This window comes from Patella vulgata, chromosome 3 (assembly GCF_932274485.2).
Source record: "Patella vulgata chromosome 3, xgPatVulg1.2, whole genome shotgun sequence".
Lineage (NCBI taxonomy): Eukaryota > Metazoa > Mollusca > Gastropoda > Patellidae > Patella > Patella vulgata.
Window position 1 is genome coordinate 77186713 of NC_065881.2, and position 19321 is coordinate 77206033.

Here is a 19321-nt window from a genome sequence, read left to right on the forward strand (position 1 = left end):
ATGTTGCCAAAACGAGTTTTAAAATTTGCCTTTTTGACTTTTAAAAAGAAAAGTCAAAGCGTGGGTCTAGCCCATAATAATAATGCCCACAATATTGTCCGCCTTTAACATCATGCGCCTTATCAATATGGAGAGCTAAAATTATTATTTTCAATTGCCAAATTTTGGTGAAAAGATTCCCACTCCTCAAATTAAACTGCATCCTTGGCACACAAAAACAACATTGAAGTTCTCTTTCATCTTTGTAATCGACATTGGAAGCCATTAGCCATTCCTTGTAATCTATAGATAGTCCCGCCTTATAAATAAATCCCTTTAAAATTGTACAATACAGTGTTTTGAGGGTTTTTTTTATTTAACAGATGAGTTGTGAAGCAGTCAAGTTTGTGAAAGTAATCTTAGTTTGGTTTAACAACTCAGCTTTGTACCAATTCATCAGGGAATGGTATATTTCACTAAATAAGATGATTGGGGGAAATAAGTATACCCCTATTGTTGAGCTGTGATGAAAAATTAACTAGCTTTAGTTCGTTGACGGCAGCTTTATAGTCTGTCGGTAACATCAAAGAGATACCAGTTGAATAAACCTGAACCAATAAAAGAGAACAAAAGAAAGGAACAACAATAAGCCAATCAAACACATTCTTACATAGATCAAACCAGTTATCGTTTAGAAATAGTGGATTATCGAAATTTAATTAAATGATTTACAAGAGAAAAATAAACAAGAAGAAATTAATCTTTGGCTCTTCAAATTATGGAGACATTTAAAAGGAAAAGGGAAGGCTAAATCGCCCTTACAAACGTGTAATACGTTTATATTTTTGATGTTGAAGACTCCTTCGCTACCCTTTGATTCACAATGGACTAGTCAGGATGTCAATCATTGCGGTTAGTGAGTTAGCCACGCCCCCCATGAGAGAGAGAATGTGAAATAAATGTGTAAAGTGTATCGAAGTAAGCCTTGGAAGTTCTTGTTACCTCAAAAAACTTGGATATTTAGGAGTATGTTTTTGTTTCAAGATATGTACATTGTGAGTGCTTAATATTGATGGAAACTGGGGAGTCGTAAAAAAGATGGGAAAATTGCAAAGCAAGCATGGTAAGTGATGAACGTCAAAGTGTTTTTCTTCGTGTGATGAACATTTTGGTCACTCCGTTTAGAGAGGGCATGAACCCGGTTCACTGATCGCGAAGCCAGACTCAGCTATGGCGCTTCGACAAGCCTGTGTTATGGTCGAACGAAGATCTTTATTCTGTGTGTGTCGTTGCGATTTTATGCCTTTTTTCTTGATCTTTATATTTGGCTTAATTTGTGTACCCTTTTGGTGTTTTGTTTACATTTTTTCCCAGTAAAGTTTTGGTGTGAAATTGAATTATCGTCCAATGAAACTCAGTCTCAGTGTAGTGCATTTTCTTATATTTTCATGTTTTTTGGTGTTTTGCTTGTTGTATGGATGAATTGTTAAAGCATGCCCATCTTCACCGATTACTTCAGAAGGTAGGGTTCTCCTATCTAGACCCAACTCCCCAACTTTCTCACACAACATGAGGGACCAATTAATTTGCCAGAAAAATACAAGTCAAAAAGACATTGTTTTTAACGGAACATATTTTAGGGGACAAACTTTCAAGGAACTCGCGTTTAACACTGACTGGAATTAGGATGTATGAGTCCATTAAATCAAATTTATTCTTCAAAGTAAAACACTTGTCACATGTATAAATTGATCCCAGATAGTGTGTCAAGTCCTTCGGAGGATGTAAAAAGCATGTTTTTATTGATTCTGCTATTCTAAGATTAGAGCCCATCCCCCGGCCCCCCACCTCATATTCATATGTTAGAAAATAAAACTAACCATATACATGTATGACTAGATTGAAATTTTGTAGTTCTAATAGTTCTATAAAATTATTAAATGTCTGCGCATATAGCATTTATTGTCTCCTCTAATTGATAATTTAAATCTTAATTAAGAAATCAGAACCAAAATATCCAAGATGAATAATCAGTTCGTGCGACCATATCATAAGAATAATTTTTTGTACCGGTATGCATAATGTTGAAATATCAAAATACAAATATAGGCCTACTGTACACTGTATTAGTATGCGCAGGAGGACTGCACTACATACAAAACAATACCCAAGTACAAGGTGAATCTACGGACAAGACAGAATGTATAGACATTGCAAGAAATAAACAACTAATATCAAATCAAGTGAATGTATGGGGATGGGGCGGGTGCAGCCAGCTCCGGGCCTGTAATGATGCAGACTTCACTCAAGATGAAAAAAAAATATTTACAAGAAATAATGCAACCGATCTTGACAGTGGTCGTCTCTTGAATGGGGATAGTCTACCAGTGGACATCATGAGTTCGAACGTCAAACAATTTTAACAATAAGGGCGATAATCTGGCTAGAATAATTAATTCTAAACGCCATCTAACACTCTCTCTCTTTCTAACCTAGACTTTTTTCGGAACACCCCTGTAAATATTTTGCAATATTGGAATGCTTGATATTGACAAGATTTCTATAGGATAAGTTGACAATGTTAATTTCGAGAAATGTTTTGAAAACCCGAAAGTAACTGTAAATGGCTACAACAGTGAATTAATCATGTTTTAGTCACAAAATGACAGTTTCGGTCTAGTGGATATTAAACTCTCTCTCTCTCACTCTCTCTGTTATAAGTTCACAATGTTAATTATACTAATAGAATTTGAGAAAGGCTGAAACACACACTGTACATGACTGTATTACACATTGTATTATTGTATCAATATTGATAATAAGAAACCTTCATGTGTGGTATTAACACCAATCAATAATTATATCCACTGTTTCAGTCCACACAATTACATCCAGAAAACCCAGTTTCTTGTTGTTTTATGTCAATATATTGTGTACTGTACTATACTCTCATAAACTTGGCCTGTATCCTTTTTCATAGATTATTCCTTGCACATATAATCTAAGGACTTAACTAGCGATGGAGTTCACATGATTTTCGTGGGGGTTAGGTTGTCTTGTGGTCTGTCATTGAGTCAAGTGGCGTTTTGATCCCGCACTTGCACGTGACAAGGTGTAGGGTCACTTGTCCAACCTTGTGGGTTTTCTCCGGGTATTTCGGTATCCTCCCACTTCTAAAGACCCCTGAATTATTGAAATAACATAAAATTGAAGCATATGTTATTCCCAAAATGACCTATTTGCATCCAGTGGACATTAAACCTCCCCCTCTCTCTCTCTCTCTCTCTCTCTCTCTCTCTCTGTCTCTCTCATGATTTTCAAAATGATATTCAATCACAATTTCTACAATATTCTGATAAGCATAATAGACATGATTCACCATGTTGACCTTACTGTGAAAAACGATTTGGCTTGTATATATTATAAAAATGATTTGGCTTGCTTGAATATATAAAAATGGGGGGTCACGTTGTCTAAGTGGGTAAGACGCTGGCTTGCTAGCTTGGTGGTCGGGTGTTCGATCCCTGCATTGGCCGTGAAAGTTCTTCCAGATTTTCCAGCGTGGTTCCCCCTTATCAGTGATGCAGGACAGAGGGTCTGACAAGGACAGCTGTCTAGTTGTTAGGATGGGACAAAAAACTGAGGTCCCTTGTACACATTGGCGTGCACGTAAAAGATCCCTTGACAGTTGGAATTCGATATAAGAGTAGGCCGTAGTGCCGCTGTCCGGGCAAAATTTCCCTCATAGCACACTGTATGGTGTATACCCATCTTCATTAGCCCAGTTCGGAGCAGAACAGTAGGACGTTAAACCCCATTTCATTTTATTTCATTTCATTTCATTTCATTTCATTTCATGTAGTACTGATAAAAATGCATCACCCTCACACATCAAAGAAACTTATGAATATTTTTTTTATTTAGCAACTCTGTAACGGTTGATCACAGTCATCATCACTGTCATATGTCATATTAACCAAGACTATGAGTCCTGCTTGATGGCTGTAAATTTGATCACCCAGTCAGTGTTTTTTTTCTGATTACTGAGTCTGACATGACAGCTATACAGCTATGACAGCTAATCTCTTTAGTTCAAAGATGGGGAATGAATTCATTTAAGGTTTCTTTCTCAATAACTGTAACAGAATACATTGACTCTATGGCTTGTGCTTGAACTTTTAGAACTGATTTTCTGTGAAGCTGTAGACTAGCCTATGCTAAGAAACATCCTTTTGAGAACTGAATAGAAGTCTTCATTTATATGAAGTTCGGAAAAAAAAGTTCATAATGATTGTGTTTGTGAAGTTTCAATATACATTTATGCAGTTGTTGTAAATCATGGTTTATGGTTTGAGCTTGTACTTGTGAATCTTGGATTTTCTCTGACTTTGTTGTAAACTATATTATAAGTCCTTTCAGAATTGGATAGAACTCTGTATTTATATTAGAAAAAAGTTCTTAGTAAATGAGTTTATAAAGTTTCAGTACATGTATAGGTACCATAGTTATTGTCCAACCTCGTGGGTTTTCTCCAGGTCCTCCGGTTTCCTCCCACTGCTAAAGACCTAGTTTGTGTCGAGTGGATGGTAAACCCCATTTCTCTGTCTCTCCCACCATAGTTATTGAAAACCATCAATCAATGAGTTCACAAAAGGTGTGCATGCCTGTTGCTCATAATATTAGGATTTCAAATGGGTCAATAACCACCTGTGATACTCTAACTCTTGCCATTTGTCGCAAGTAACACGAGTTATGATCATCTAATTAGGGCCCAATTAAAATGTCACGTATAATTAATTAATCCAGATAATGTCATGTATACAATGATATATATTTTTTTTTTTTTTTTTTTAGCAGAATGTATTTTTGTGAATGCTCATTTAAACAAGGCACTTGAAGCCCAGATCTGGAAGCAGAAAACTGGATGTAATTTGGCTAATTATAACATGGATGATACCATATCGGTAAGTCATATTTTATATTCTTATATATATATATAACGCCATGGTAACCATGATACAAATAGATTCACAGTAATTGGCTTAGTTCATCATTTCATCTGAAATTTAGTCCAGCCAACCATCAATCCCTTGTTTTCTTTGCAAAGCGCACCGTACACATTATTCTAACATTTTATTTCACAACAATTTATGGAAATAGTGCCCGGGCATCGGCACTATGGCCTACTCTTATATCAAATTCCAACTGCCAAGGGATATTTTACGTGCATATCAAAGTATACACGTTTTTTCGTCCCATCCGAACTGCTACACATAAATCTAACATTTTATTTCACAACACTTTTGAATTAACCGTACAGTTAATATCTTCATGAAGCTACTGGAACTACATTATGTGTGATTACATCCACTTCTACGAAGCTTAATATCGCAGATAAGTGTTTCTGGAAAAACTCGTCAGTTCAGATTAGGAGAATAAATTAACTGGGGAAACAGCCCACCATTATACCCCAGGGGGATGCACAGTTGTTTCTGGTGCTGCCATGTCCAAAAAATAGCACACAGAATGACGATAGAAACATAGGCTGATAATCCTGACTGACCATACTACATGTAACTTGGACCCACGTCATGAAAGGACTTGATAATTTTAACCCAAACCCAGAACTTCATTGGCCCGTTTCCTTTATTCATGATTATCCAGTCAGAAGATGCTAAAAGACAATGAACATTTACACCCACTTATTATTCATGTACATGTTCCAGTACTAAATAAATATAAATACATTCACAGTACAGCGCAAAATGGGAAGGCTTATCAATTTATATATTTCTCTAGGATAGTGCAGTACTGTAAAATTCTGGCGTTAATAAAATCTCTATTCATACATGTACACATATATAATCTATATGCACACACATTCACAAGCTGTGAATTTATTTACAAATTGTTTAATGTAAACAAGCAAAAAAAATATGAAGAATTTTAAGCATGCATATATTATTTCCAGTACACGCTTATCAATATACGATATATCATTTTATTTTTTTGTCATCTACATACATGTATCAATCACATCACCAGGTTTAGATTTAGATAAGATTTAAAATTGAAAGGCAGTATTTCAAAACATGCCCATATCTTTTATCATTGAGTCATTGGAGAAATGATATGAAATGTGGTTTAACGTCCTACTGTTCTGCTCCGACTGGGCTAATGAAGAAGGGCATGCATACACCATAAAGTGTGCCATGAGGGAAATTTTGCCCAGGCAGCAGCACTATGGCCTACTCAGACCTACTCTTATATCGAATTCCAACTGCCAAGGGATCTTTTACGTGCATGTCAATGTATCCACAGGACCTCAGTTTTTTGTTCCATCCAAACAACTAGACAGCTGTCCTTGCCAGGCCCTCCTCTCTCTCTCTCTCTCTCTCTCTTTCTCTTCTTTATCACCCAATGAATAACAACCATAGCACAATGAAATAAAAACAAACAGTATTTCTGTCTATATTACTGTATATCTACATCCAGATGGCAAATTATTTTATAATATCAATATTGTGAGAGGTCTATTTAACGTCTGCTTCCGCAGAGGTAATATTGCAGACAAAAATTATAGTTGTAGCTGTATTTATTGTCTGTTTCCACAGTAGGCATATCGCAGACAAGAACTAGCAGAAGTAGAAACTTACTGCTCTTTATTTGACTATTTTTGGCATTCATTTCATTTGCTGCCTATGAGCTATACATGGCCATAGATGGTTTGGTGGAAAGATCATCCCTTTATTTAGAAAAACATAAGGGGCTCAACTGACCAATTTGCCCCAATTGATAGTGGACAAAATTGTTTCTTTGTGGGGGTTAAGGTCAGCTTTCAACGACCGTGATATCACAGGCAAGACAAAAATTGTGAACAACTCTGGTATTTATGGCATGATTGACAAAATAAATATTTATATATGATGTAATACCTAGCATGTAACATCATAATAAGTTTATAAAAGAATATACACTGCCATGTTTACTGTTAGACTATCAACAATACGTGGTTAGATATTGTTTACTTTACAAGAACTGACAGGGTTATAGCTGCCATTGAGTTTATTTTGATATTAATTAATGTTACTTAATTGGCATTTATTGGAGATAAACATCAAGCTTAATTTTACAACATACTAAAGACATTGTTCTGTCGACAGAATAGACACAGCGTTTAGCAAAATAATTAGCTGTAAAGAAAGTGAGTACTCAAATGAAAAGTGGTATCATGTGGTCTAGAAAGAGTAAGCTTACCCGGACACTTCCATGAAACCGGTAACATTTTAATTTGACTCTATAAATCTATAGAAAATTACTCATTTTGTAAAGTGCTTAGAAATGATTAATATAATGCAATGCTATACTGGTTTCCTCCCACTGCTAAAGATCACTACGCGCAAGCAAATTATTGGAATAAAACTGTATCATGTTAGTCTCAAAATGACCTAGTTTGTGTTGAGTGTATGTCACCTCTCTCTCTCTCTCTCTCTCTCTCTCTCTCTCTCTCCCTTTGGTTATTCTTAATTTGCTACAGTTTCTACTCATAATGATATCAGCTTCAGAAATAGTTTGAATGCCTGACTGACTGGAATATTATACTTTCTTGTTTTTGTTATAAAAATGAAAAGATCGAAGGGCTGTAAAGGATACAATAAACCATGTAGTATGGATGTGATACATTGTAATTCAATACTTATCAACTGTGTTAAATAACCTGTGAAATCTAATATTATCATCTCTATTGAAAATACTGGATGGATACCTGATGAAAGATTACTAACATGATATAAAAAGGTACGCGCCCAGGTATAACTGATCTCGCAGAAGATACCAGAGAAATATGACAAAATTTCCAAACACTAGTGTAAATAAGTTCTACTACGCCATGTAAAATAGTGATTTAGAGATAGAGTTCTATGATATTTTGTAATATTTGGAATAATTGTTGTAATCTGTCATATTATTTCCGTATAAATGAAAAACGATGACATAAAAGTTAGTTGTTGCTTAATGGCTTTAGTTAAAAATTGTATCCAGTGTTATAAAAATATATTGATCAGCACTTAAACCTAATGTTGTATGATGATGGACAGTGAGATAGCATTTAAGCTCGTCTTCTTGAAGCGTAGATTTTGTTAAACTTCATTTTAATCTTGCAGTGAACCAATCAATTCTTTCTCTTTCATACGGCTGCATATTTCAACCTTAAAAAGGGTATCGAACTCATGAACTGAAATTGCGTTAATCTTGTGGCAAGTCAATAAATTCTCTCTGTGTCGATAGATGCATTAAATATGACTTATATGTGTATAGCAATTGATATAGTATGATAAAATTGAACTGATGTGAATATATATTAGAAGATTAAGACTAATCCCTTAGGATGAATAACCATAAAATATATAGCAGATGAAAGATAGGGTTAAACACAAGATGAATTAGTTTATTATAGCCGACCATAATGGGAGAATACCATGTCATGAATCCATTGTTATTTCTGAAAATAAATTCTATTGTTTGTCACTTCTCTCTGTCTCCATTATATGTGTAGACTTTCCATATTGGGAATAAAATAATTATACTGTACATAAATATGTGAACATGAATGTTAATTTTGTTTCTCTCTCTCTGTCTTTTTTTCTTTTCTGCTTTTGTTATTCTTTTTCATAAATTTTATTTTTAGACAGCAATATATTTATAGAATCGAGGATTATTTCTTCAAATTGTAAAGAAGCATATATGTAGATTTTTAGCAATACACATTGTTGCACAGATTGTAAGCAATGGATGGGTGACAAAAGCAGATCGGAAGTTAGACAGGGCATATAGACGAATACTAATAATACGCTGATGAATGTCAGAATATTAATGAGCTCTTATTTTCAACTAAGAGCTGTAGGTAAATGTTTAAAAGATTGATTGTCATGTTCGACTGTATGTTATTATGTATTTTATATATTCATGTATCTTCTGATGAAGATTGGAATAAAGATTATTATTAACTATTTCTAAGGGTCCTGATTCTGATGGATACACTTTATATCATATGGTCAATGAATGAGTCAAGTGAGACGATTTCAATATTAAGCTTGTTCATGATGAGAATTTATGTCGTCTGCTTAAACTTGTGGGTTTTCTAAGGCCCTTAGGTTTCCTCCAGCTTCTAATGACCACTATTATTAAAATAAAAAGTACCCCATGTTTGCCTGGAAATGGTCTGGTTTGTGTTGTTGTGTGGACTATAAACCCTATTTCTACTTTCTGTCAACATGTCAATCTGATGGTGTACTGTATATTTGTGATTTTATCAAATCATGTATTCAGCAAATCATATCAGTTAATAATCTGGGTTCACGTGAGGTCAAGACATTGTTGAATAAAGATCATACATGTAGATAGGTATGAAGTCAAAGATAACAAAAAAAAAGCTGAAACAGAAATATTGTTATTTGTGAAATTACTTTGAAACTTTGAAAGAGAGAGAGAGAGAGAAATGGGGTTTAACGTACACTCGACTAAAACTAGGTAATTTCAGGACCAACACATGTCCTACGCCTTGTCACGTACAACCGGGGAATCGAAACCACGCCAGTTGACTCAATGACAGACCTTTTGATACAGCGTGCACGTGCTAACCATTCGGCCATCCAACTCCCCTTGAAACTTTGAAAGAAGATTTAAGTTATCTGGATAACAGACTTACCGTAATACTTGTATTAATTGGAATCCTGAAACAATATAATTATAATTTAAAAAAAACACTCGGGATGGGACAAAAAATCATGGATATGTACGTAAAAGAACCCTTGATAGTTAGAACTTGACGTAGATTAGACGGGAATGCTGTTAATGAAATGAAATGGGGTTTAATGTCACTGTTTTTCTTCGACTGGGCTGATGAAGATGGGCATACGCCATACAGTGTGCTATGAGGGGAATTTTGCTTGGACAGCAGTTCTATGACCTACTTTTATATTGAATTCCAATTGCAAAGGGATCTTTTACGTGCATGCGTCTAGTTCCTTGCCACCACTGACAAAGTGGAATAAACTCTCTTGGACATGCCACTGTTGGGGAAGATTTCCCTTTTAGCACACTGCATGGTGTACAGTGTATACCCTTTTTCATTAGACTGGTTGGTACAGAACAGTAGGACGTTAAACTCCATTTTATTTCATGCCTCAACAGATGATGAGAAAACAATGTAGATTTATAATACTGGGTAGATGGTAGTTGTTCAATGCAAAAATAACTAAGGAGAGAGTTGATAAACATTTAATTTGATTTTCGTGCTTTTTGTGAGAAAAGCCTAGACCAGTAATCTGTATATCGTATTCATTAGTATGACACAGGTCAAAATGGATTCAAGTTCAAGTAAAGAATTAGGGTGTGCTTCACTGACCCTTAGTTTGAATTGATCCTTTCATTTTGTTTTCTTTGATCTCGTGATCATTTTAGTCTTAAATCACTTTCGTACAGGATTCTCTCCCTTCTGGTCAAAGGTTTTGTAAAGACCATGTCACAGAGTTTGAACTCTTTTTTACTTGAGCTAAATTCATCTGAAATGGACTGAGAAAATATCTCTTTAAAAGGCTTTTAGCTGGCTGAATAAATAGATCTTGATAGCTTATAAACTTTATAAAAAGATTTAAATAGTTCTGATAGCTTATAATCTTTATAAATATAAAAAGATTTAAAGGAATAAAGAGTTAAAGATGCATAACGTAAAAACTAAATCTGCCTATTGCAGGTCTTTATTTTCGCTTCAAATGTTATATAAACTATTATTTAAACATTTAATTATAAACATGACAAGCTTATAATCCACTCTCTCGACCATCGGATGACTCCAATTTTAAGTAGATTAGAATGGTGCGGCCATTTAATGATTTAATTTTAAAATGGTGAAGCGTGGCTAAGTCTCGAACATCAAGTACCATTGACACATATGGTCAAAATTTAACTCCAAACAGTGATAACAGAATGAAGTATTTTGTATGAAATTTTCAAATATATTTTTTTTGCATTTAATATCCACTTAGCACAAACTTTGTCATTGTGGGACTAACTATGTTTCAGTTTAATTTCAATAATTTGCTTGCATCTAGGGGTCTAGCTGTGGGAGGAAACTTGAGGACCGGGAGAAAACCACGAGGTTGGACAGGCGACCCTATTCTTTGTCACATACAAGCAGGGAATCGAAACCATGCCACTTGACTCAATGACAGGCCTTATGATCTAACGCGTGCACGTGCTTTACCATTCAGAGTTGGAATTCGATGAAAAAATCATTGTCTGGGTAAAATATTCATCCTTGAATTGCACATGTATACCATAGAAAAAATATTAGTTGTAACAAAATTATTGTGTTTACAAGAACTTAAACCACATCCTGACTTTAGGACTATGATATAAATTTTGACTATGATCAGGGGCCTGTTTCACAAAATTTTAACTAAGATAAAATCCAGATTTTAGGAATTTGATTGGATAATATTAGATTGATTTTAGTGCTTAGCCAATCAAAATTGAAGTATCTACTAAAATTTGGATTTTATCTTTAGTTAAGATTTCGAGAAACAGGGCCCAGCATGGTTTTCAAATAATTGATTAATTGACTGGTATGTAGGGGTGTACATGTAGTTTCATGATTTGTAATATTTTGTTGTGTATAACTTCCTCAGTTGTACATGATTTTATCACATTTATCATTTACATGCAGCCTAATTCATGTAATGTGATCTCTGAAAGTGCTAATGGCTTTGAGAAGACCCATCATAAATAAGTCCATCTCTAAAGTCATTTAAAGACATATTCTCCAAGGAAACATTGACAAGTGATTAACACATTATGGGAATTCCGCTTTAACAATAAGATTAACCTTAGGTCACAATGACACTGGTCATCTATTTTAATTACCTTGAATCAATAATAAGTTGATGAATATTCATGAGGTGTTTGAATGAAAGTCATCAGGGCATTGGTTGAACAAACATAGAGATCTGTCCACTGGCCGATAGGGAAGGAGCGAGGTGCATGGAGCTGGTTAAAATAGGGAACCAGAAAGATTGGAATTTAGTAATTAAACTGGTCACAATTCTATGGACGACAATTACTATTTATTACTGAGCTATGGATGACCCGGCACTGCACGGGAGGAAAGTAGTATAACTCCAAAAGCAGAAGCAGTAAGCCAATCTAATTAAAATATAGATCTATATTTCGTTTCGTTTTTTTATACTTTCGATGGCCTACACTACATGTAGATCTAACAAGTTATAGTGGGAGTTCACGTTCTATGACGTCAGGTACCAAGCAAGCGACATTTGACCCGATTACGTCAGTCATCGATTAACCAATTAGCGACCACCATGTATTTTTTATCTACTTTTGCTTTGTTTTGATTTCTATTGCCGCTAATATCTACCCACAGTTCCGCGCAAAAAAGGTCAAACGCTCGATTCGACAGACCATTTAATTGGCTGACCCCTCATTTCAAGCAGAACACGAGTTAAATAACAACGCTTCCAGATCCAAGTGTAGTAAAGACAAGTAAAATCGAAATTTTGAACTATAAAAACGAAACGAAATTGGATCTGTGTTTTAATCAGATTGGCAGTAAGCCAACGCCACCTAGCCTATGTTACTCCCCGGTCCGAGCTACCCCAATACACCAAATTTCAGTATCGTGACAGCCCTAGTGTAGCCGCCAACCCTAAACAGTCAAACACAGACAAACGATGCCTGATAAACACTAGCGAATCCTAGTCGAAATTTCGCTCAGTAATTGCATTCCATAGAACTGCCTGTCCAACCTCATGGGTTTTCCTCGGGTCCTCAGGTTTACTCCCACTGCTGAAGATCATTACGCGCAAGTTTATTACTGAAATGAAATTGAACCATATGTTAGTCCCGAAATTACTCAATGACAGGCCGTATGATACAGCACGCACGTGCTAACCATTTGGCCATCCAACCCCCCACTAGTCAAACGTGGCAAAACAAATAAGTGTTTGATCCAAAAGTTACCATATAGAATTCTCTATGCCTTTTTTAATATTAATAAATATTGCAATTTTTATGCTGTTAAATTTTTTGTATAAATTGTTAAACCTATTCATTCAAATAGAGTTTTATATTTAAAAGATTTTATTATCTTTTACTAACCATTGCATGATTTTTATCAGTTACATTGTTGATTGCATTTCAAACAGAAAGATTGTTTGATATTTGATACACAGGATGCCAGTAGTTTGAATATTACCTCTGATCCTTGCACATCAAAAGAACAAACATTATTTATGGATTATTATAAACAATATTTGAATAAGTATACAGTGCATTATAGATATAGCATGTATATTAGCAACTATAATCACTCTTAAAATAGAGAAAACTATGGAAATGGCGTTGGGAAATGGAATTTAAATTTTGAAATAGCATTTCACTAAATTGTTACATGTTATGCATATTTTAATATGGCCGTTTAATGATGTCATGACCCTTCCAGTCTGTCAGTCTATCTTTCATATTTCTGATTAGTACAGTAGAGGCTACAATAGCACATATATCTTGTTGAAATTGAAACAAGTTGTCAATTACACTAAAATGAAGATTCTTTGCTTGCTTTTTATTTTCAACAATATCCTCCAGATTTACATTATAAATTCTGTATGAACCTATTGAAAGATAAAAACTCGATTGATTTTCAGTTATAACTTCCAGACTTTTCCCCCATTGTTACAAACTTTGTTAGCACATTAGAGATCAGATCTTTTTAAAATTTATGAGTTGTCGGTGGGCATAGTGTTTGGTTGCCTTGTAACCTGTACACCCTTAAAGATACATTATGGGAGATTTTTATAGAGAGTTGGCCATTCTTGCTATAACAGTTCAAAAGTAGATGATGAAAGAAGAATTATTGAAAAATTCAGTCAGATTACTTTATTCTGAACATAGTTATCATCGTTGTAATATTTGCCTAGAAATGGTAGCGAATTGTGTCTTCACCTTCGCTGATCGTTTGATTGACATGCGTTAACTCCACCTACATATCTCGATTATCAAGTAAAGTTTTCAATGGCATACGGAAACGCTTTACAGCGGCCTCGCAAAGTACACTCTATCATTTAGCCTCGATCTAACTGACGTATTTTCATCAGGTTACCCCTTATTTGATTTAATCAATTAGTGAAATCCTATTTAAATCCGAGATGTAGCCGAGTCATCTGTGGGTCTACTGAGTTGATTTTGGTCTTGTTGTTTAAATAAAGATCTAATTTATAATTTCTATAACATCTGAAGCCTAAATTAAGATTTGCAATAATCAGATTTAGCTCTTGCATGTTTAACTAAGTGGATTAGTATATCGGAAGTTACACCCACTGTATTATTGAGTAATACGAGGAAAAACTGAGATAAACCAACAACAGTAGGAAAAGATATTATAGGGGTATATAGAGTTTATATCCAACAGAGAGGGTGGATAAAAAGATAGGAAATGATACATTGTAGTTATTGTTGTAATATTTGGGTGTGATATTAAAAATATTCTTCTGCTTATGTATTTTGATATTAAATAGTTTTGGTAGTCCAGTTACTCAGCGGGTGGCCTGAGTTTACTTTAAAGTAGCTAAGTCTTTAACTCAATATCATCCACAGTCTTCGACATTGAAAACACAAATTATTTGTCAATCATTCATTATTATATGCGTTGCGACCCATTTGTGTCAATTTCTAGGTCTCAAATATTAGCGATTTAACTCTTTTAAACCAAAGAAATGAAATAGGGTTTAAAGTTCTACTTTTCTGCACCGACTGGGCCAATGAAGACGAGCATATACAATGCAGTGTGCTATCAGGCAAATTTTGCCTGGACAGTGACGCTACAGTCTATACCGGTACTCTTTATTTCCAATTCCAACTTTATCAGGTTATTTTACTTGCAGGCCAATGTGTACACAGGATCGTAAATGTTTGTGAAAAGTGTGTCATTTTTTTTGCATATTTTTTTAAATAGGAAGTCAATTAGTAAATAAAAGAACAGTAATCGACTTGGGTTAAATGAGGTAATCGGTGATGATTTAATGTGTGTAATACAGGAACAGTACAGGTCTATTATCAACCCATGTTCCTGAAGCAACAACTGTTAGTTTTACAACATCTGGACGTTGCTAGATTACTTTACAATTCACGAACTTATAGCTATGTTATCTACAGACACGTGAATCGCAGCGTCCAATCAGAGGTTGTGACATAGCGACCTCCACGGAAACCTTGACACTGAACAAACCTTGAACTTTGCAACTCAATTATCACAGGTAGAGATTTTAGCTTGAAAGCGCGAGGCTTGGTATATGCGACAATCAAGGAATCTGATAGGCTCACAAGCTGAGCTTGTACCCAATCGAAATTAGTGCCGAAATGTGCAGGCCTTGATAAGATGTACATAGTTAAAGGGAGACCAAGCCTTCAATTGATGATGTGCCTGAAAGTGTATTCAACAACACCAAGCCATATGCACTGCCTGAAACATGTGTATTCAACAGCATAATGCAAAGACAGTTAAACCTGAACAATACAAGCAATGAATTCCTTTAATCGTTCACTTCATATTACGCATTTATTACAGGATGAAAACTCTTACCGGCAAAAAAACAGACGAAACGAACAAAACGGCAAGAGAAGTCCTGTTATCGTTTCTGTTTATTTATCTAATTGATTCCATTATGACGGAAATAGCCTTCAAGTTTCATTGTACCTACATCTATGCACATGTATAGTTTGCTTTTTCTTTTGATCATTGTAACACTGCTAAATGCATGTAAAAAGTATTTTAAAAACTTGTAAATGGATGAGGCAGTTTTATCTTGGTCTTATAATAGACATTGGCCAAACAGCCCGTTTGTGTTGGCTCACGTATTGACAAGAAGTTCAACAGCTCTTTGATGTGGGAGAGTGGAATGTGCGTTAAGAAGTACAGGGAGAGTGTATGCTGTTTGAAGTGAGGCCAGGGATGTTCCTCTGTGTTATTGATACAGGGTTAACCCCGGCCGATCTCTACATATGGTGACCACCTGCTGTCAGAGAGACCAACAGTCGTTATTTCATGGAAACTCTTAATACACAACCTTGTAGGCTTTTATAAGTATTCTTCTCTCAAAACTCAAAACAACCAAAAAAAAAAACCCAGAAACCACTTGTGGAAAAAATTGAATTATGGTTTTAGATTAAATAAACTAAGATGCACTTCTTTATCTTTGCCGCAAAAAAACATTTTTTATTACACAGGTTATAAGACCATTGTTTCAGTCTTAATTTAGGACAATATAATTATTTTTGACAAGAGTATTAAACAAGCAACAACTTTAATGATGAATTCAATCAGGGCCCTGTTTCTCGAAATCTTAACTAAAGATAAAATCCAAATTTTAGTAGATACTTTCATTTTGGTAGCCAACTAATTAAGAAATTGCAATTTAAAACGTTTATTTGAGACCATACAGGAATGGATAGAGTAATGGCTGTACTACATGTGTATTCACACTATGCAAAGATTGGACATGAATTGATTTATAAAATGAGTTACAGTATGGATTGAAAAAAATGTTGCTAAGTTTTTCTAGATCGTAAATGAAATAAGAATTTCCAACTACAACTTTTATATTTAATGAAAGGACACATCTAGATTTTGACTTGGTCGTAGCTGACCTTTTGTTATTGTAGGAGGTCAAGTTATTCCCCTGTGCCATGTGGTCAGCGAGGAGTAGCTTCCTAGCCATGATTGGTATCTGATATTGTTTAGAAATGTAGTGGAGTATGCCGGCTGTACACATGTAGGCGGAGAATAATTTCACATATTGACAATCAATATCAGGTCTCATATCATCTATTTTATAACCCAAGACAACCAAGTCTTTGATGAATCGACACTTTATTTACTTCATTCTGAGATTGATGATACAAATCGTTATTTCTATTTTACTAGGGTTAAATTTGCAATTTGGAGTGAATTTTTTTTGCCAGGACACTGTACTTCCACTTATTCTATTTACAAAAGGGATCTTTCATGTGCACTTTTATATTCAAGGAACCTTCTGTCAATGGCACGATATATAATTAAAATTGCCATTTTCTAGCTGAAACATGTGATCCTTTGAATTTCATGTAAATGTTAGTGGGTAAAGCAGGGTCAACCCCTGGGCCCTTTCTTATACTCAGTTAAGGCAATTTTGAAATTTTAACCCACATTAAATGTAAAGTTAAAATACAACAGATAAAGAGTGTTATTTCTATACATATTTTGAATTTTTTAGTAATAAGTCAAATCTTTTTAAGAAATGAGTCAGATTCTTTTTAGAAAATAAGTCAAATTTTTTTTTAGAAATAAGTTAAAAATATTGTGTCCAATTTCGGGTATTCTTTAGTATAATTTGTTGGTTTGTGTGATGTGAGGTTTTTAGAGCGATCACTTACTGCCAAGAATTAAGAATTGTTTTCTGTTTTTCTTGCTACTAATATCTGACCAACGTGTTGATATTATGAACATCATTGTTAAAGTACTTCTAGACTACTATTCTTATCTTCTTCAAGTAGAGAACGAACATATGTAATAAATATGTACACGTCTGCGATGCACATTCATCCTCACATGCATTTCATTGTACAAGACAACTACATGTTTACAATGGATAAACACATCTGATATTGTTTACGTGCAACTACAAGCAGACCACCAAGGGAGATAATTCAAAATCAATTTTTTTTGCAAATTTCTGAAAGAGTTCAGACCAGAAGAAATGCATCTTGAAAATAAATATTTGTGTAGAGTTGACTTCAAGTAATGGTTTGTTAAGATTATACAACATGGTCTTCTAACAAAAAAAATCCCAAATGGGTGAATGAATGGAAAAACATAAGATTTCATGATTATATTAGATTTCCCCCAGTTCTCTGAATTATGTTTTTAGAGGTCAAAGAGTTGATATCAGTTATTGTAAGATTAAGATGTTGATTTTTTTATGTGGTTATATAATGATAATTTATTTATGTTTTCGTGGGTTTGTATAAAGTTATGCCCGATTTTCTCAACCCCCAAATTTTTTTTGGATAATCATTACACATAGTCTGAGGGGATTTTGACAGGTGTCTGGCTGGATGATATGTTAAACCTCATATCCCTGCTTCATGAAAGCATCTTTTCTTAGAAGTCGTCAACTAGCGTGGTTTTGATTCCCCGGTTGTACGTGACAAGGATTAGGGTTGGCTGTCCAACCTTGTGGGTTTTCTCTGTGATCACCGGGTTCCTCCCATTGCTGAAGATCCCTATGCGCAAGCAAATTATTTAAATAAAATTGAACCATATGTTAGTCCTGAAATGACCTGGTTTGTGTCGAGTGGACATTAAACCCTATTTCCCCTCTGTCTCTTGACTGAAAACATCTTCATAACGTGTATTTATTGCTACCGCTCTACGCCCTCCAACCCTAATTTTCTGTATCAACAAGGCTAATGACGACAAGAGTTTATTTGAAGACACGGTCAAGCAGATTTTATTATAGGACAAATTTAGAATGTTAGTCAAACATCCGTGTTACCAAGAAAATAAATAAAAAGTCAACTAAAAAAACTCTTTTATAATGTATTTTGGACATTTTGATGAATTACACGATATCTACTGTTAAAAGGCCGATAGATCAGACATACTTTTATTGATCGTAAATAAAGTAACAGTATCTTTGATGATGTATTTTTATTGGCAGTTTTTATTCCCCCCTCGGAGTGTTTTGTATGTAACCGTGATGACTGTAACAAGTTATTGACTGTGTTATTACACCATATGTATACAGATATAGATATGCATGTGATACACACAATCAATATAGATATAATAAAACTTATAAATATTGCTACCTTATTTTTTATATATTTATATTGATTACAGTTGATGTAGAACTATCTTGTGCCATAATGTAGATTTCTTTTTCTTGACATTAACTTGTACAGTCATACACTTATGACTTTTTGGTAGCGTCTTTGTGTCTTCTAAATAATTTCTGTAATTCAATTTCAGATACTTTAAATTTTCTGATCTTTCTTTGAATTTTTCAAATAAAATATCTAATTTTTGAGACATTATCTCATTTTTCAGTTTGATCCATGTTACAATGTAAATGTACTTGGATTGATTATTTAATATTTAGTTAAGAAAACAAATAAAAATATCAACAGTAGACAATCTCCTGGGTTGGATTCAATCAAATTAAAAAGAGGCCCATTAAAAGATTTTGGTGAAGATTAGTGGTGGCTCTAGCTTGTTTTGACCATATCCTATTTATAT

At 34.4% G+C, this 19321-nt stretch overlaps 1 protein-coding gene across 2 annotated transcripts in view; it reads left to right on the forward strand.

Annotated features, from left to right (window-relative positions):
- The first annotated feature begins 825 nt into the window (after positions 1–825).
- The window catches only part of LOC126814976 (protein naked cuticle homolog 1), a 91709-nt gene continuing 73213 nt past the window's right edge, over positions 826–19321 (forward strand). Inside the window, exons 1-2 of one of the 2 annotated variants that reach the window (XM_050540466.2) lie at positions 826–1102; positions 4834–4943. In XM_050540466.2, the coding sequence (XP_050396423.1) occupies positions 1078–1102; positions 4834–4943 (135 nt within the window). In that variant the 5' untranslated portion in view covers positions 826–1077. The remainder of the gene's footprint in view (positions 1103–4833; positions 4944–19321) is intronic. The other variant, XM_050540467.2, reaches the window with a different exon arrangement.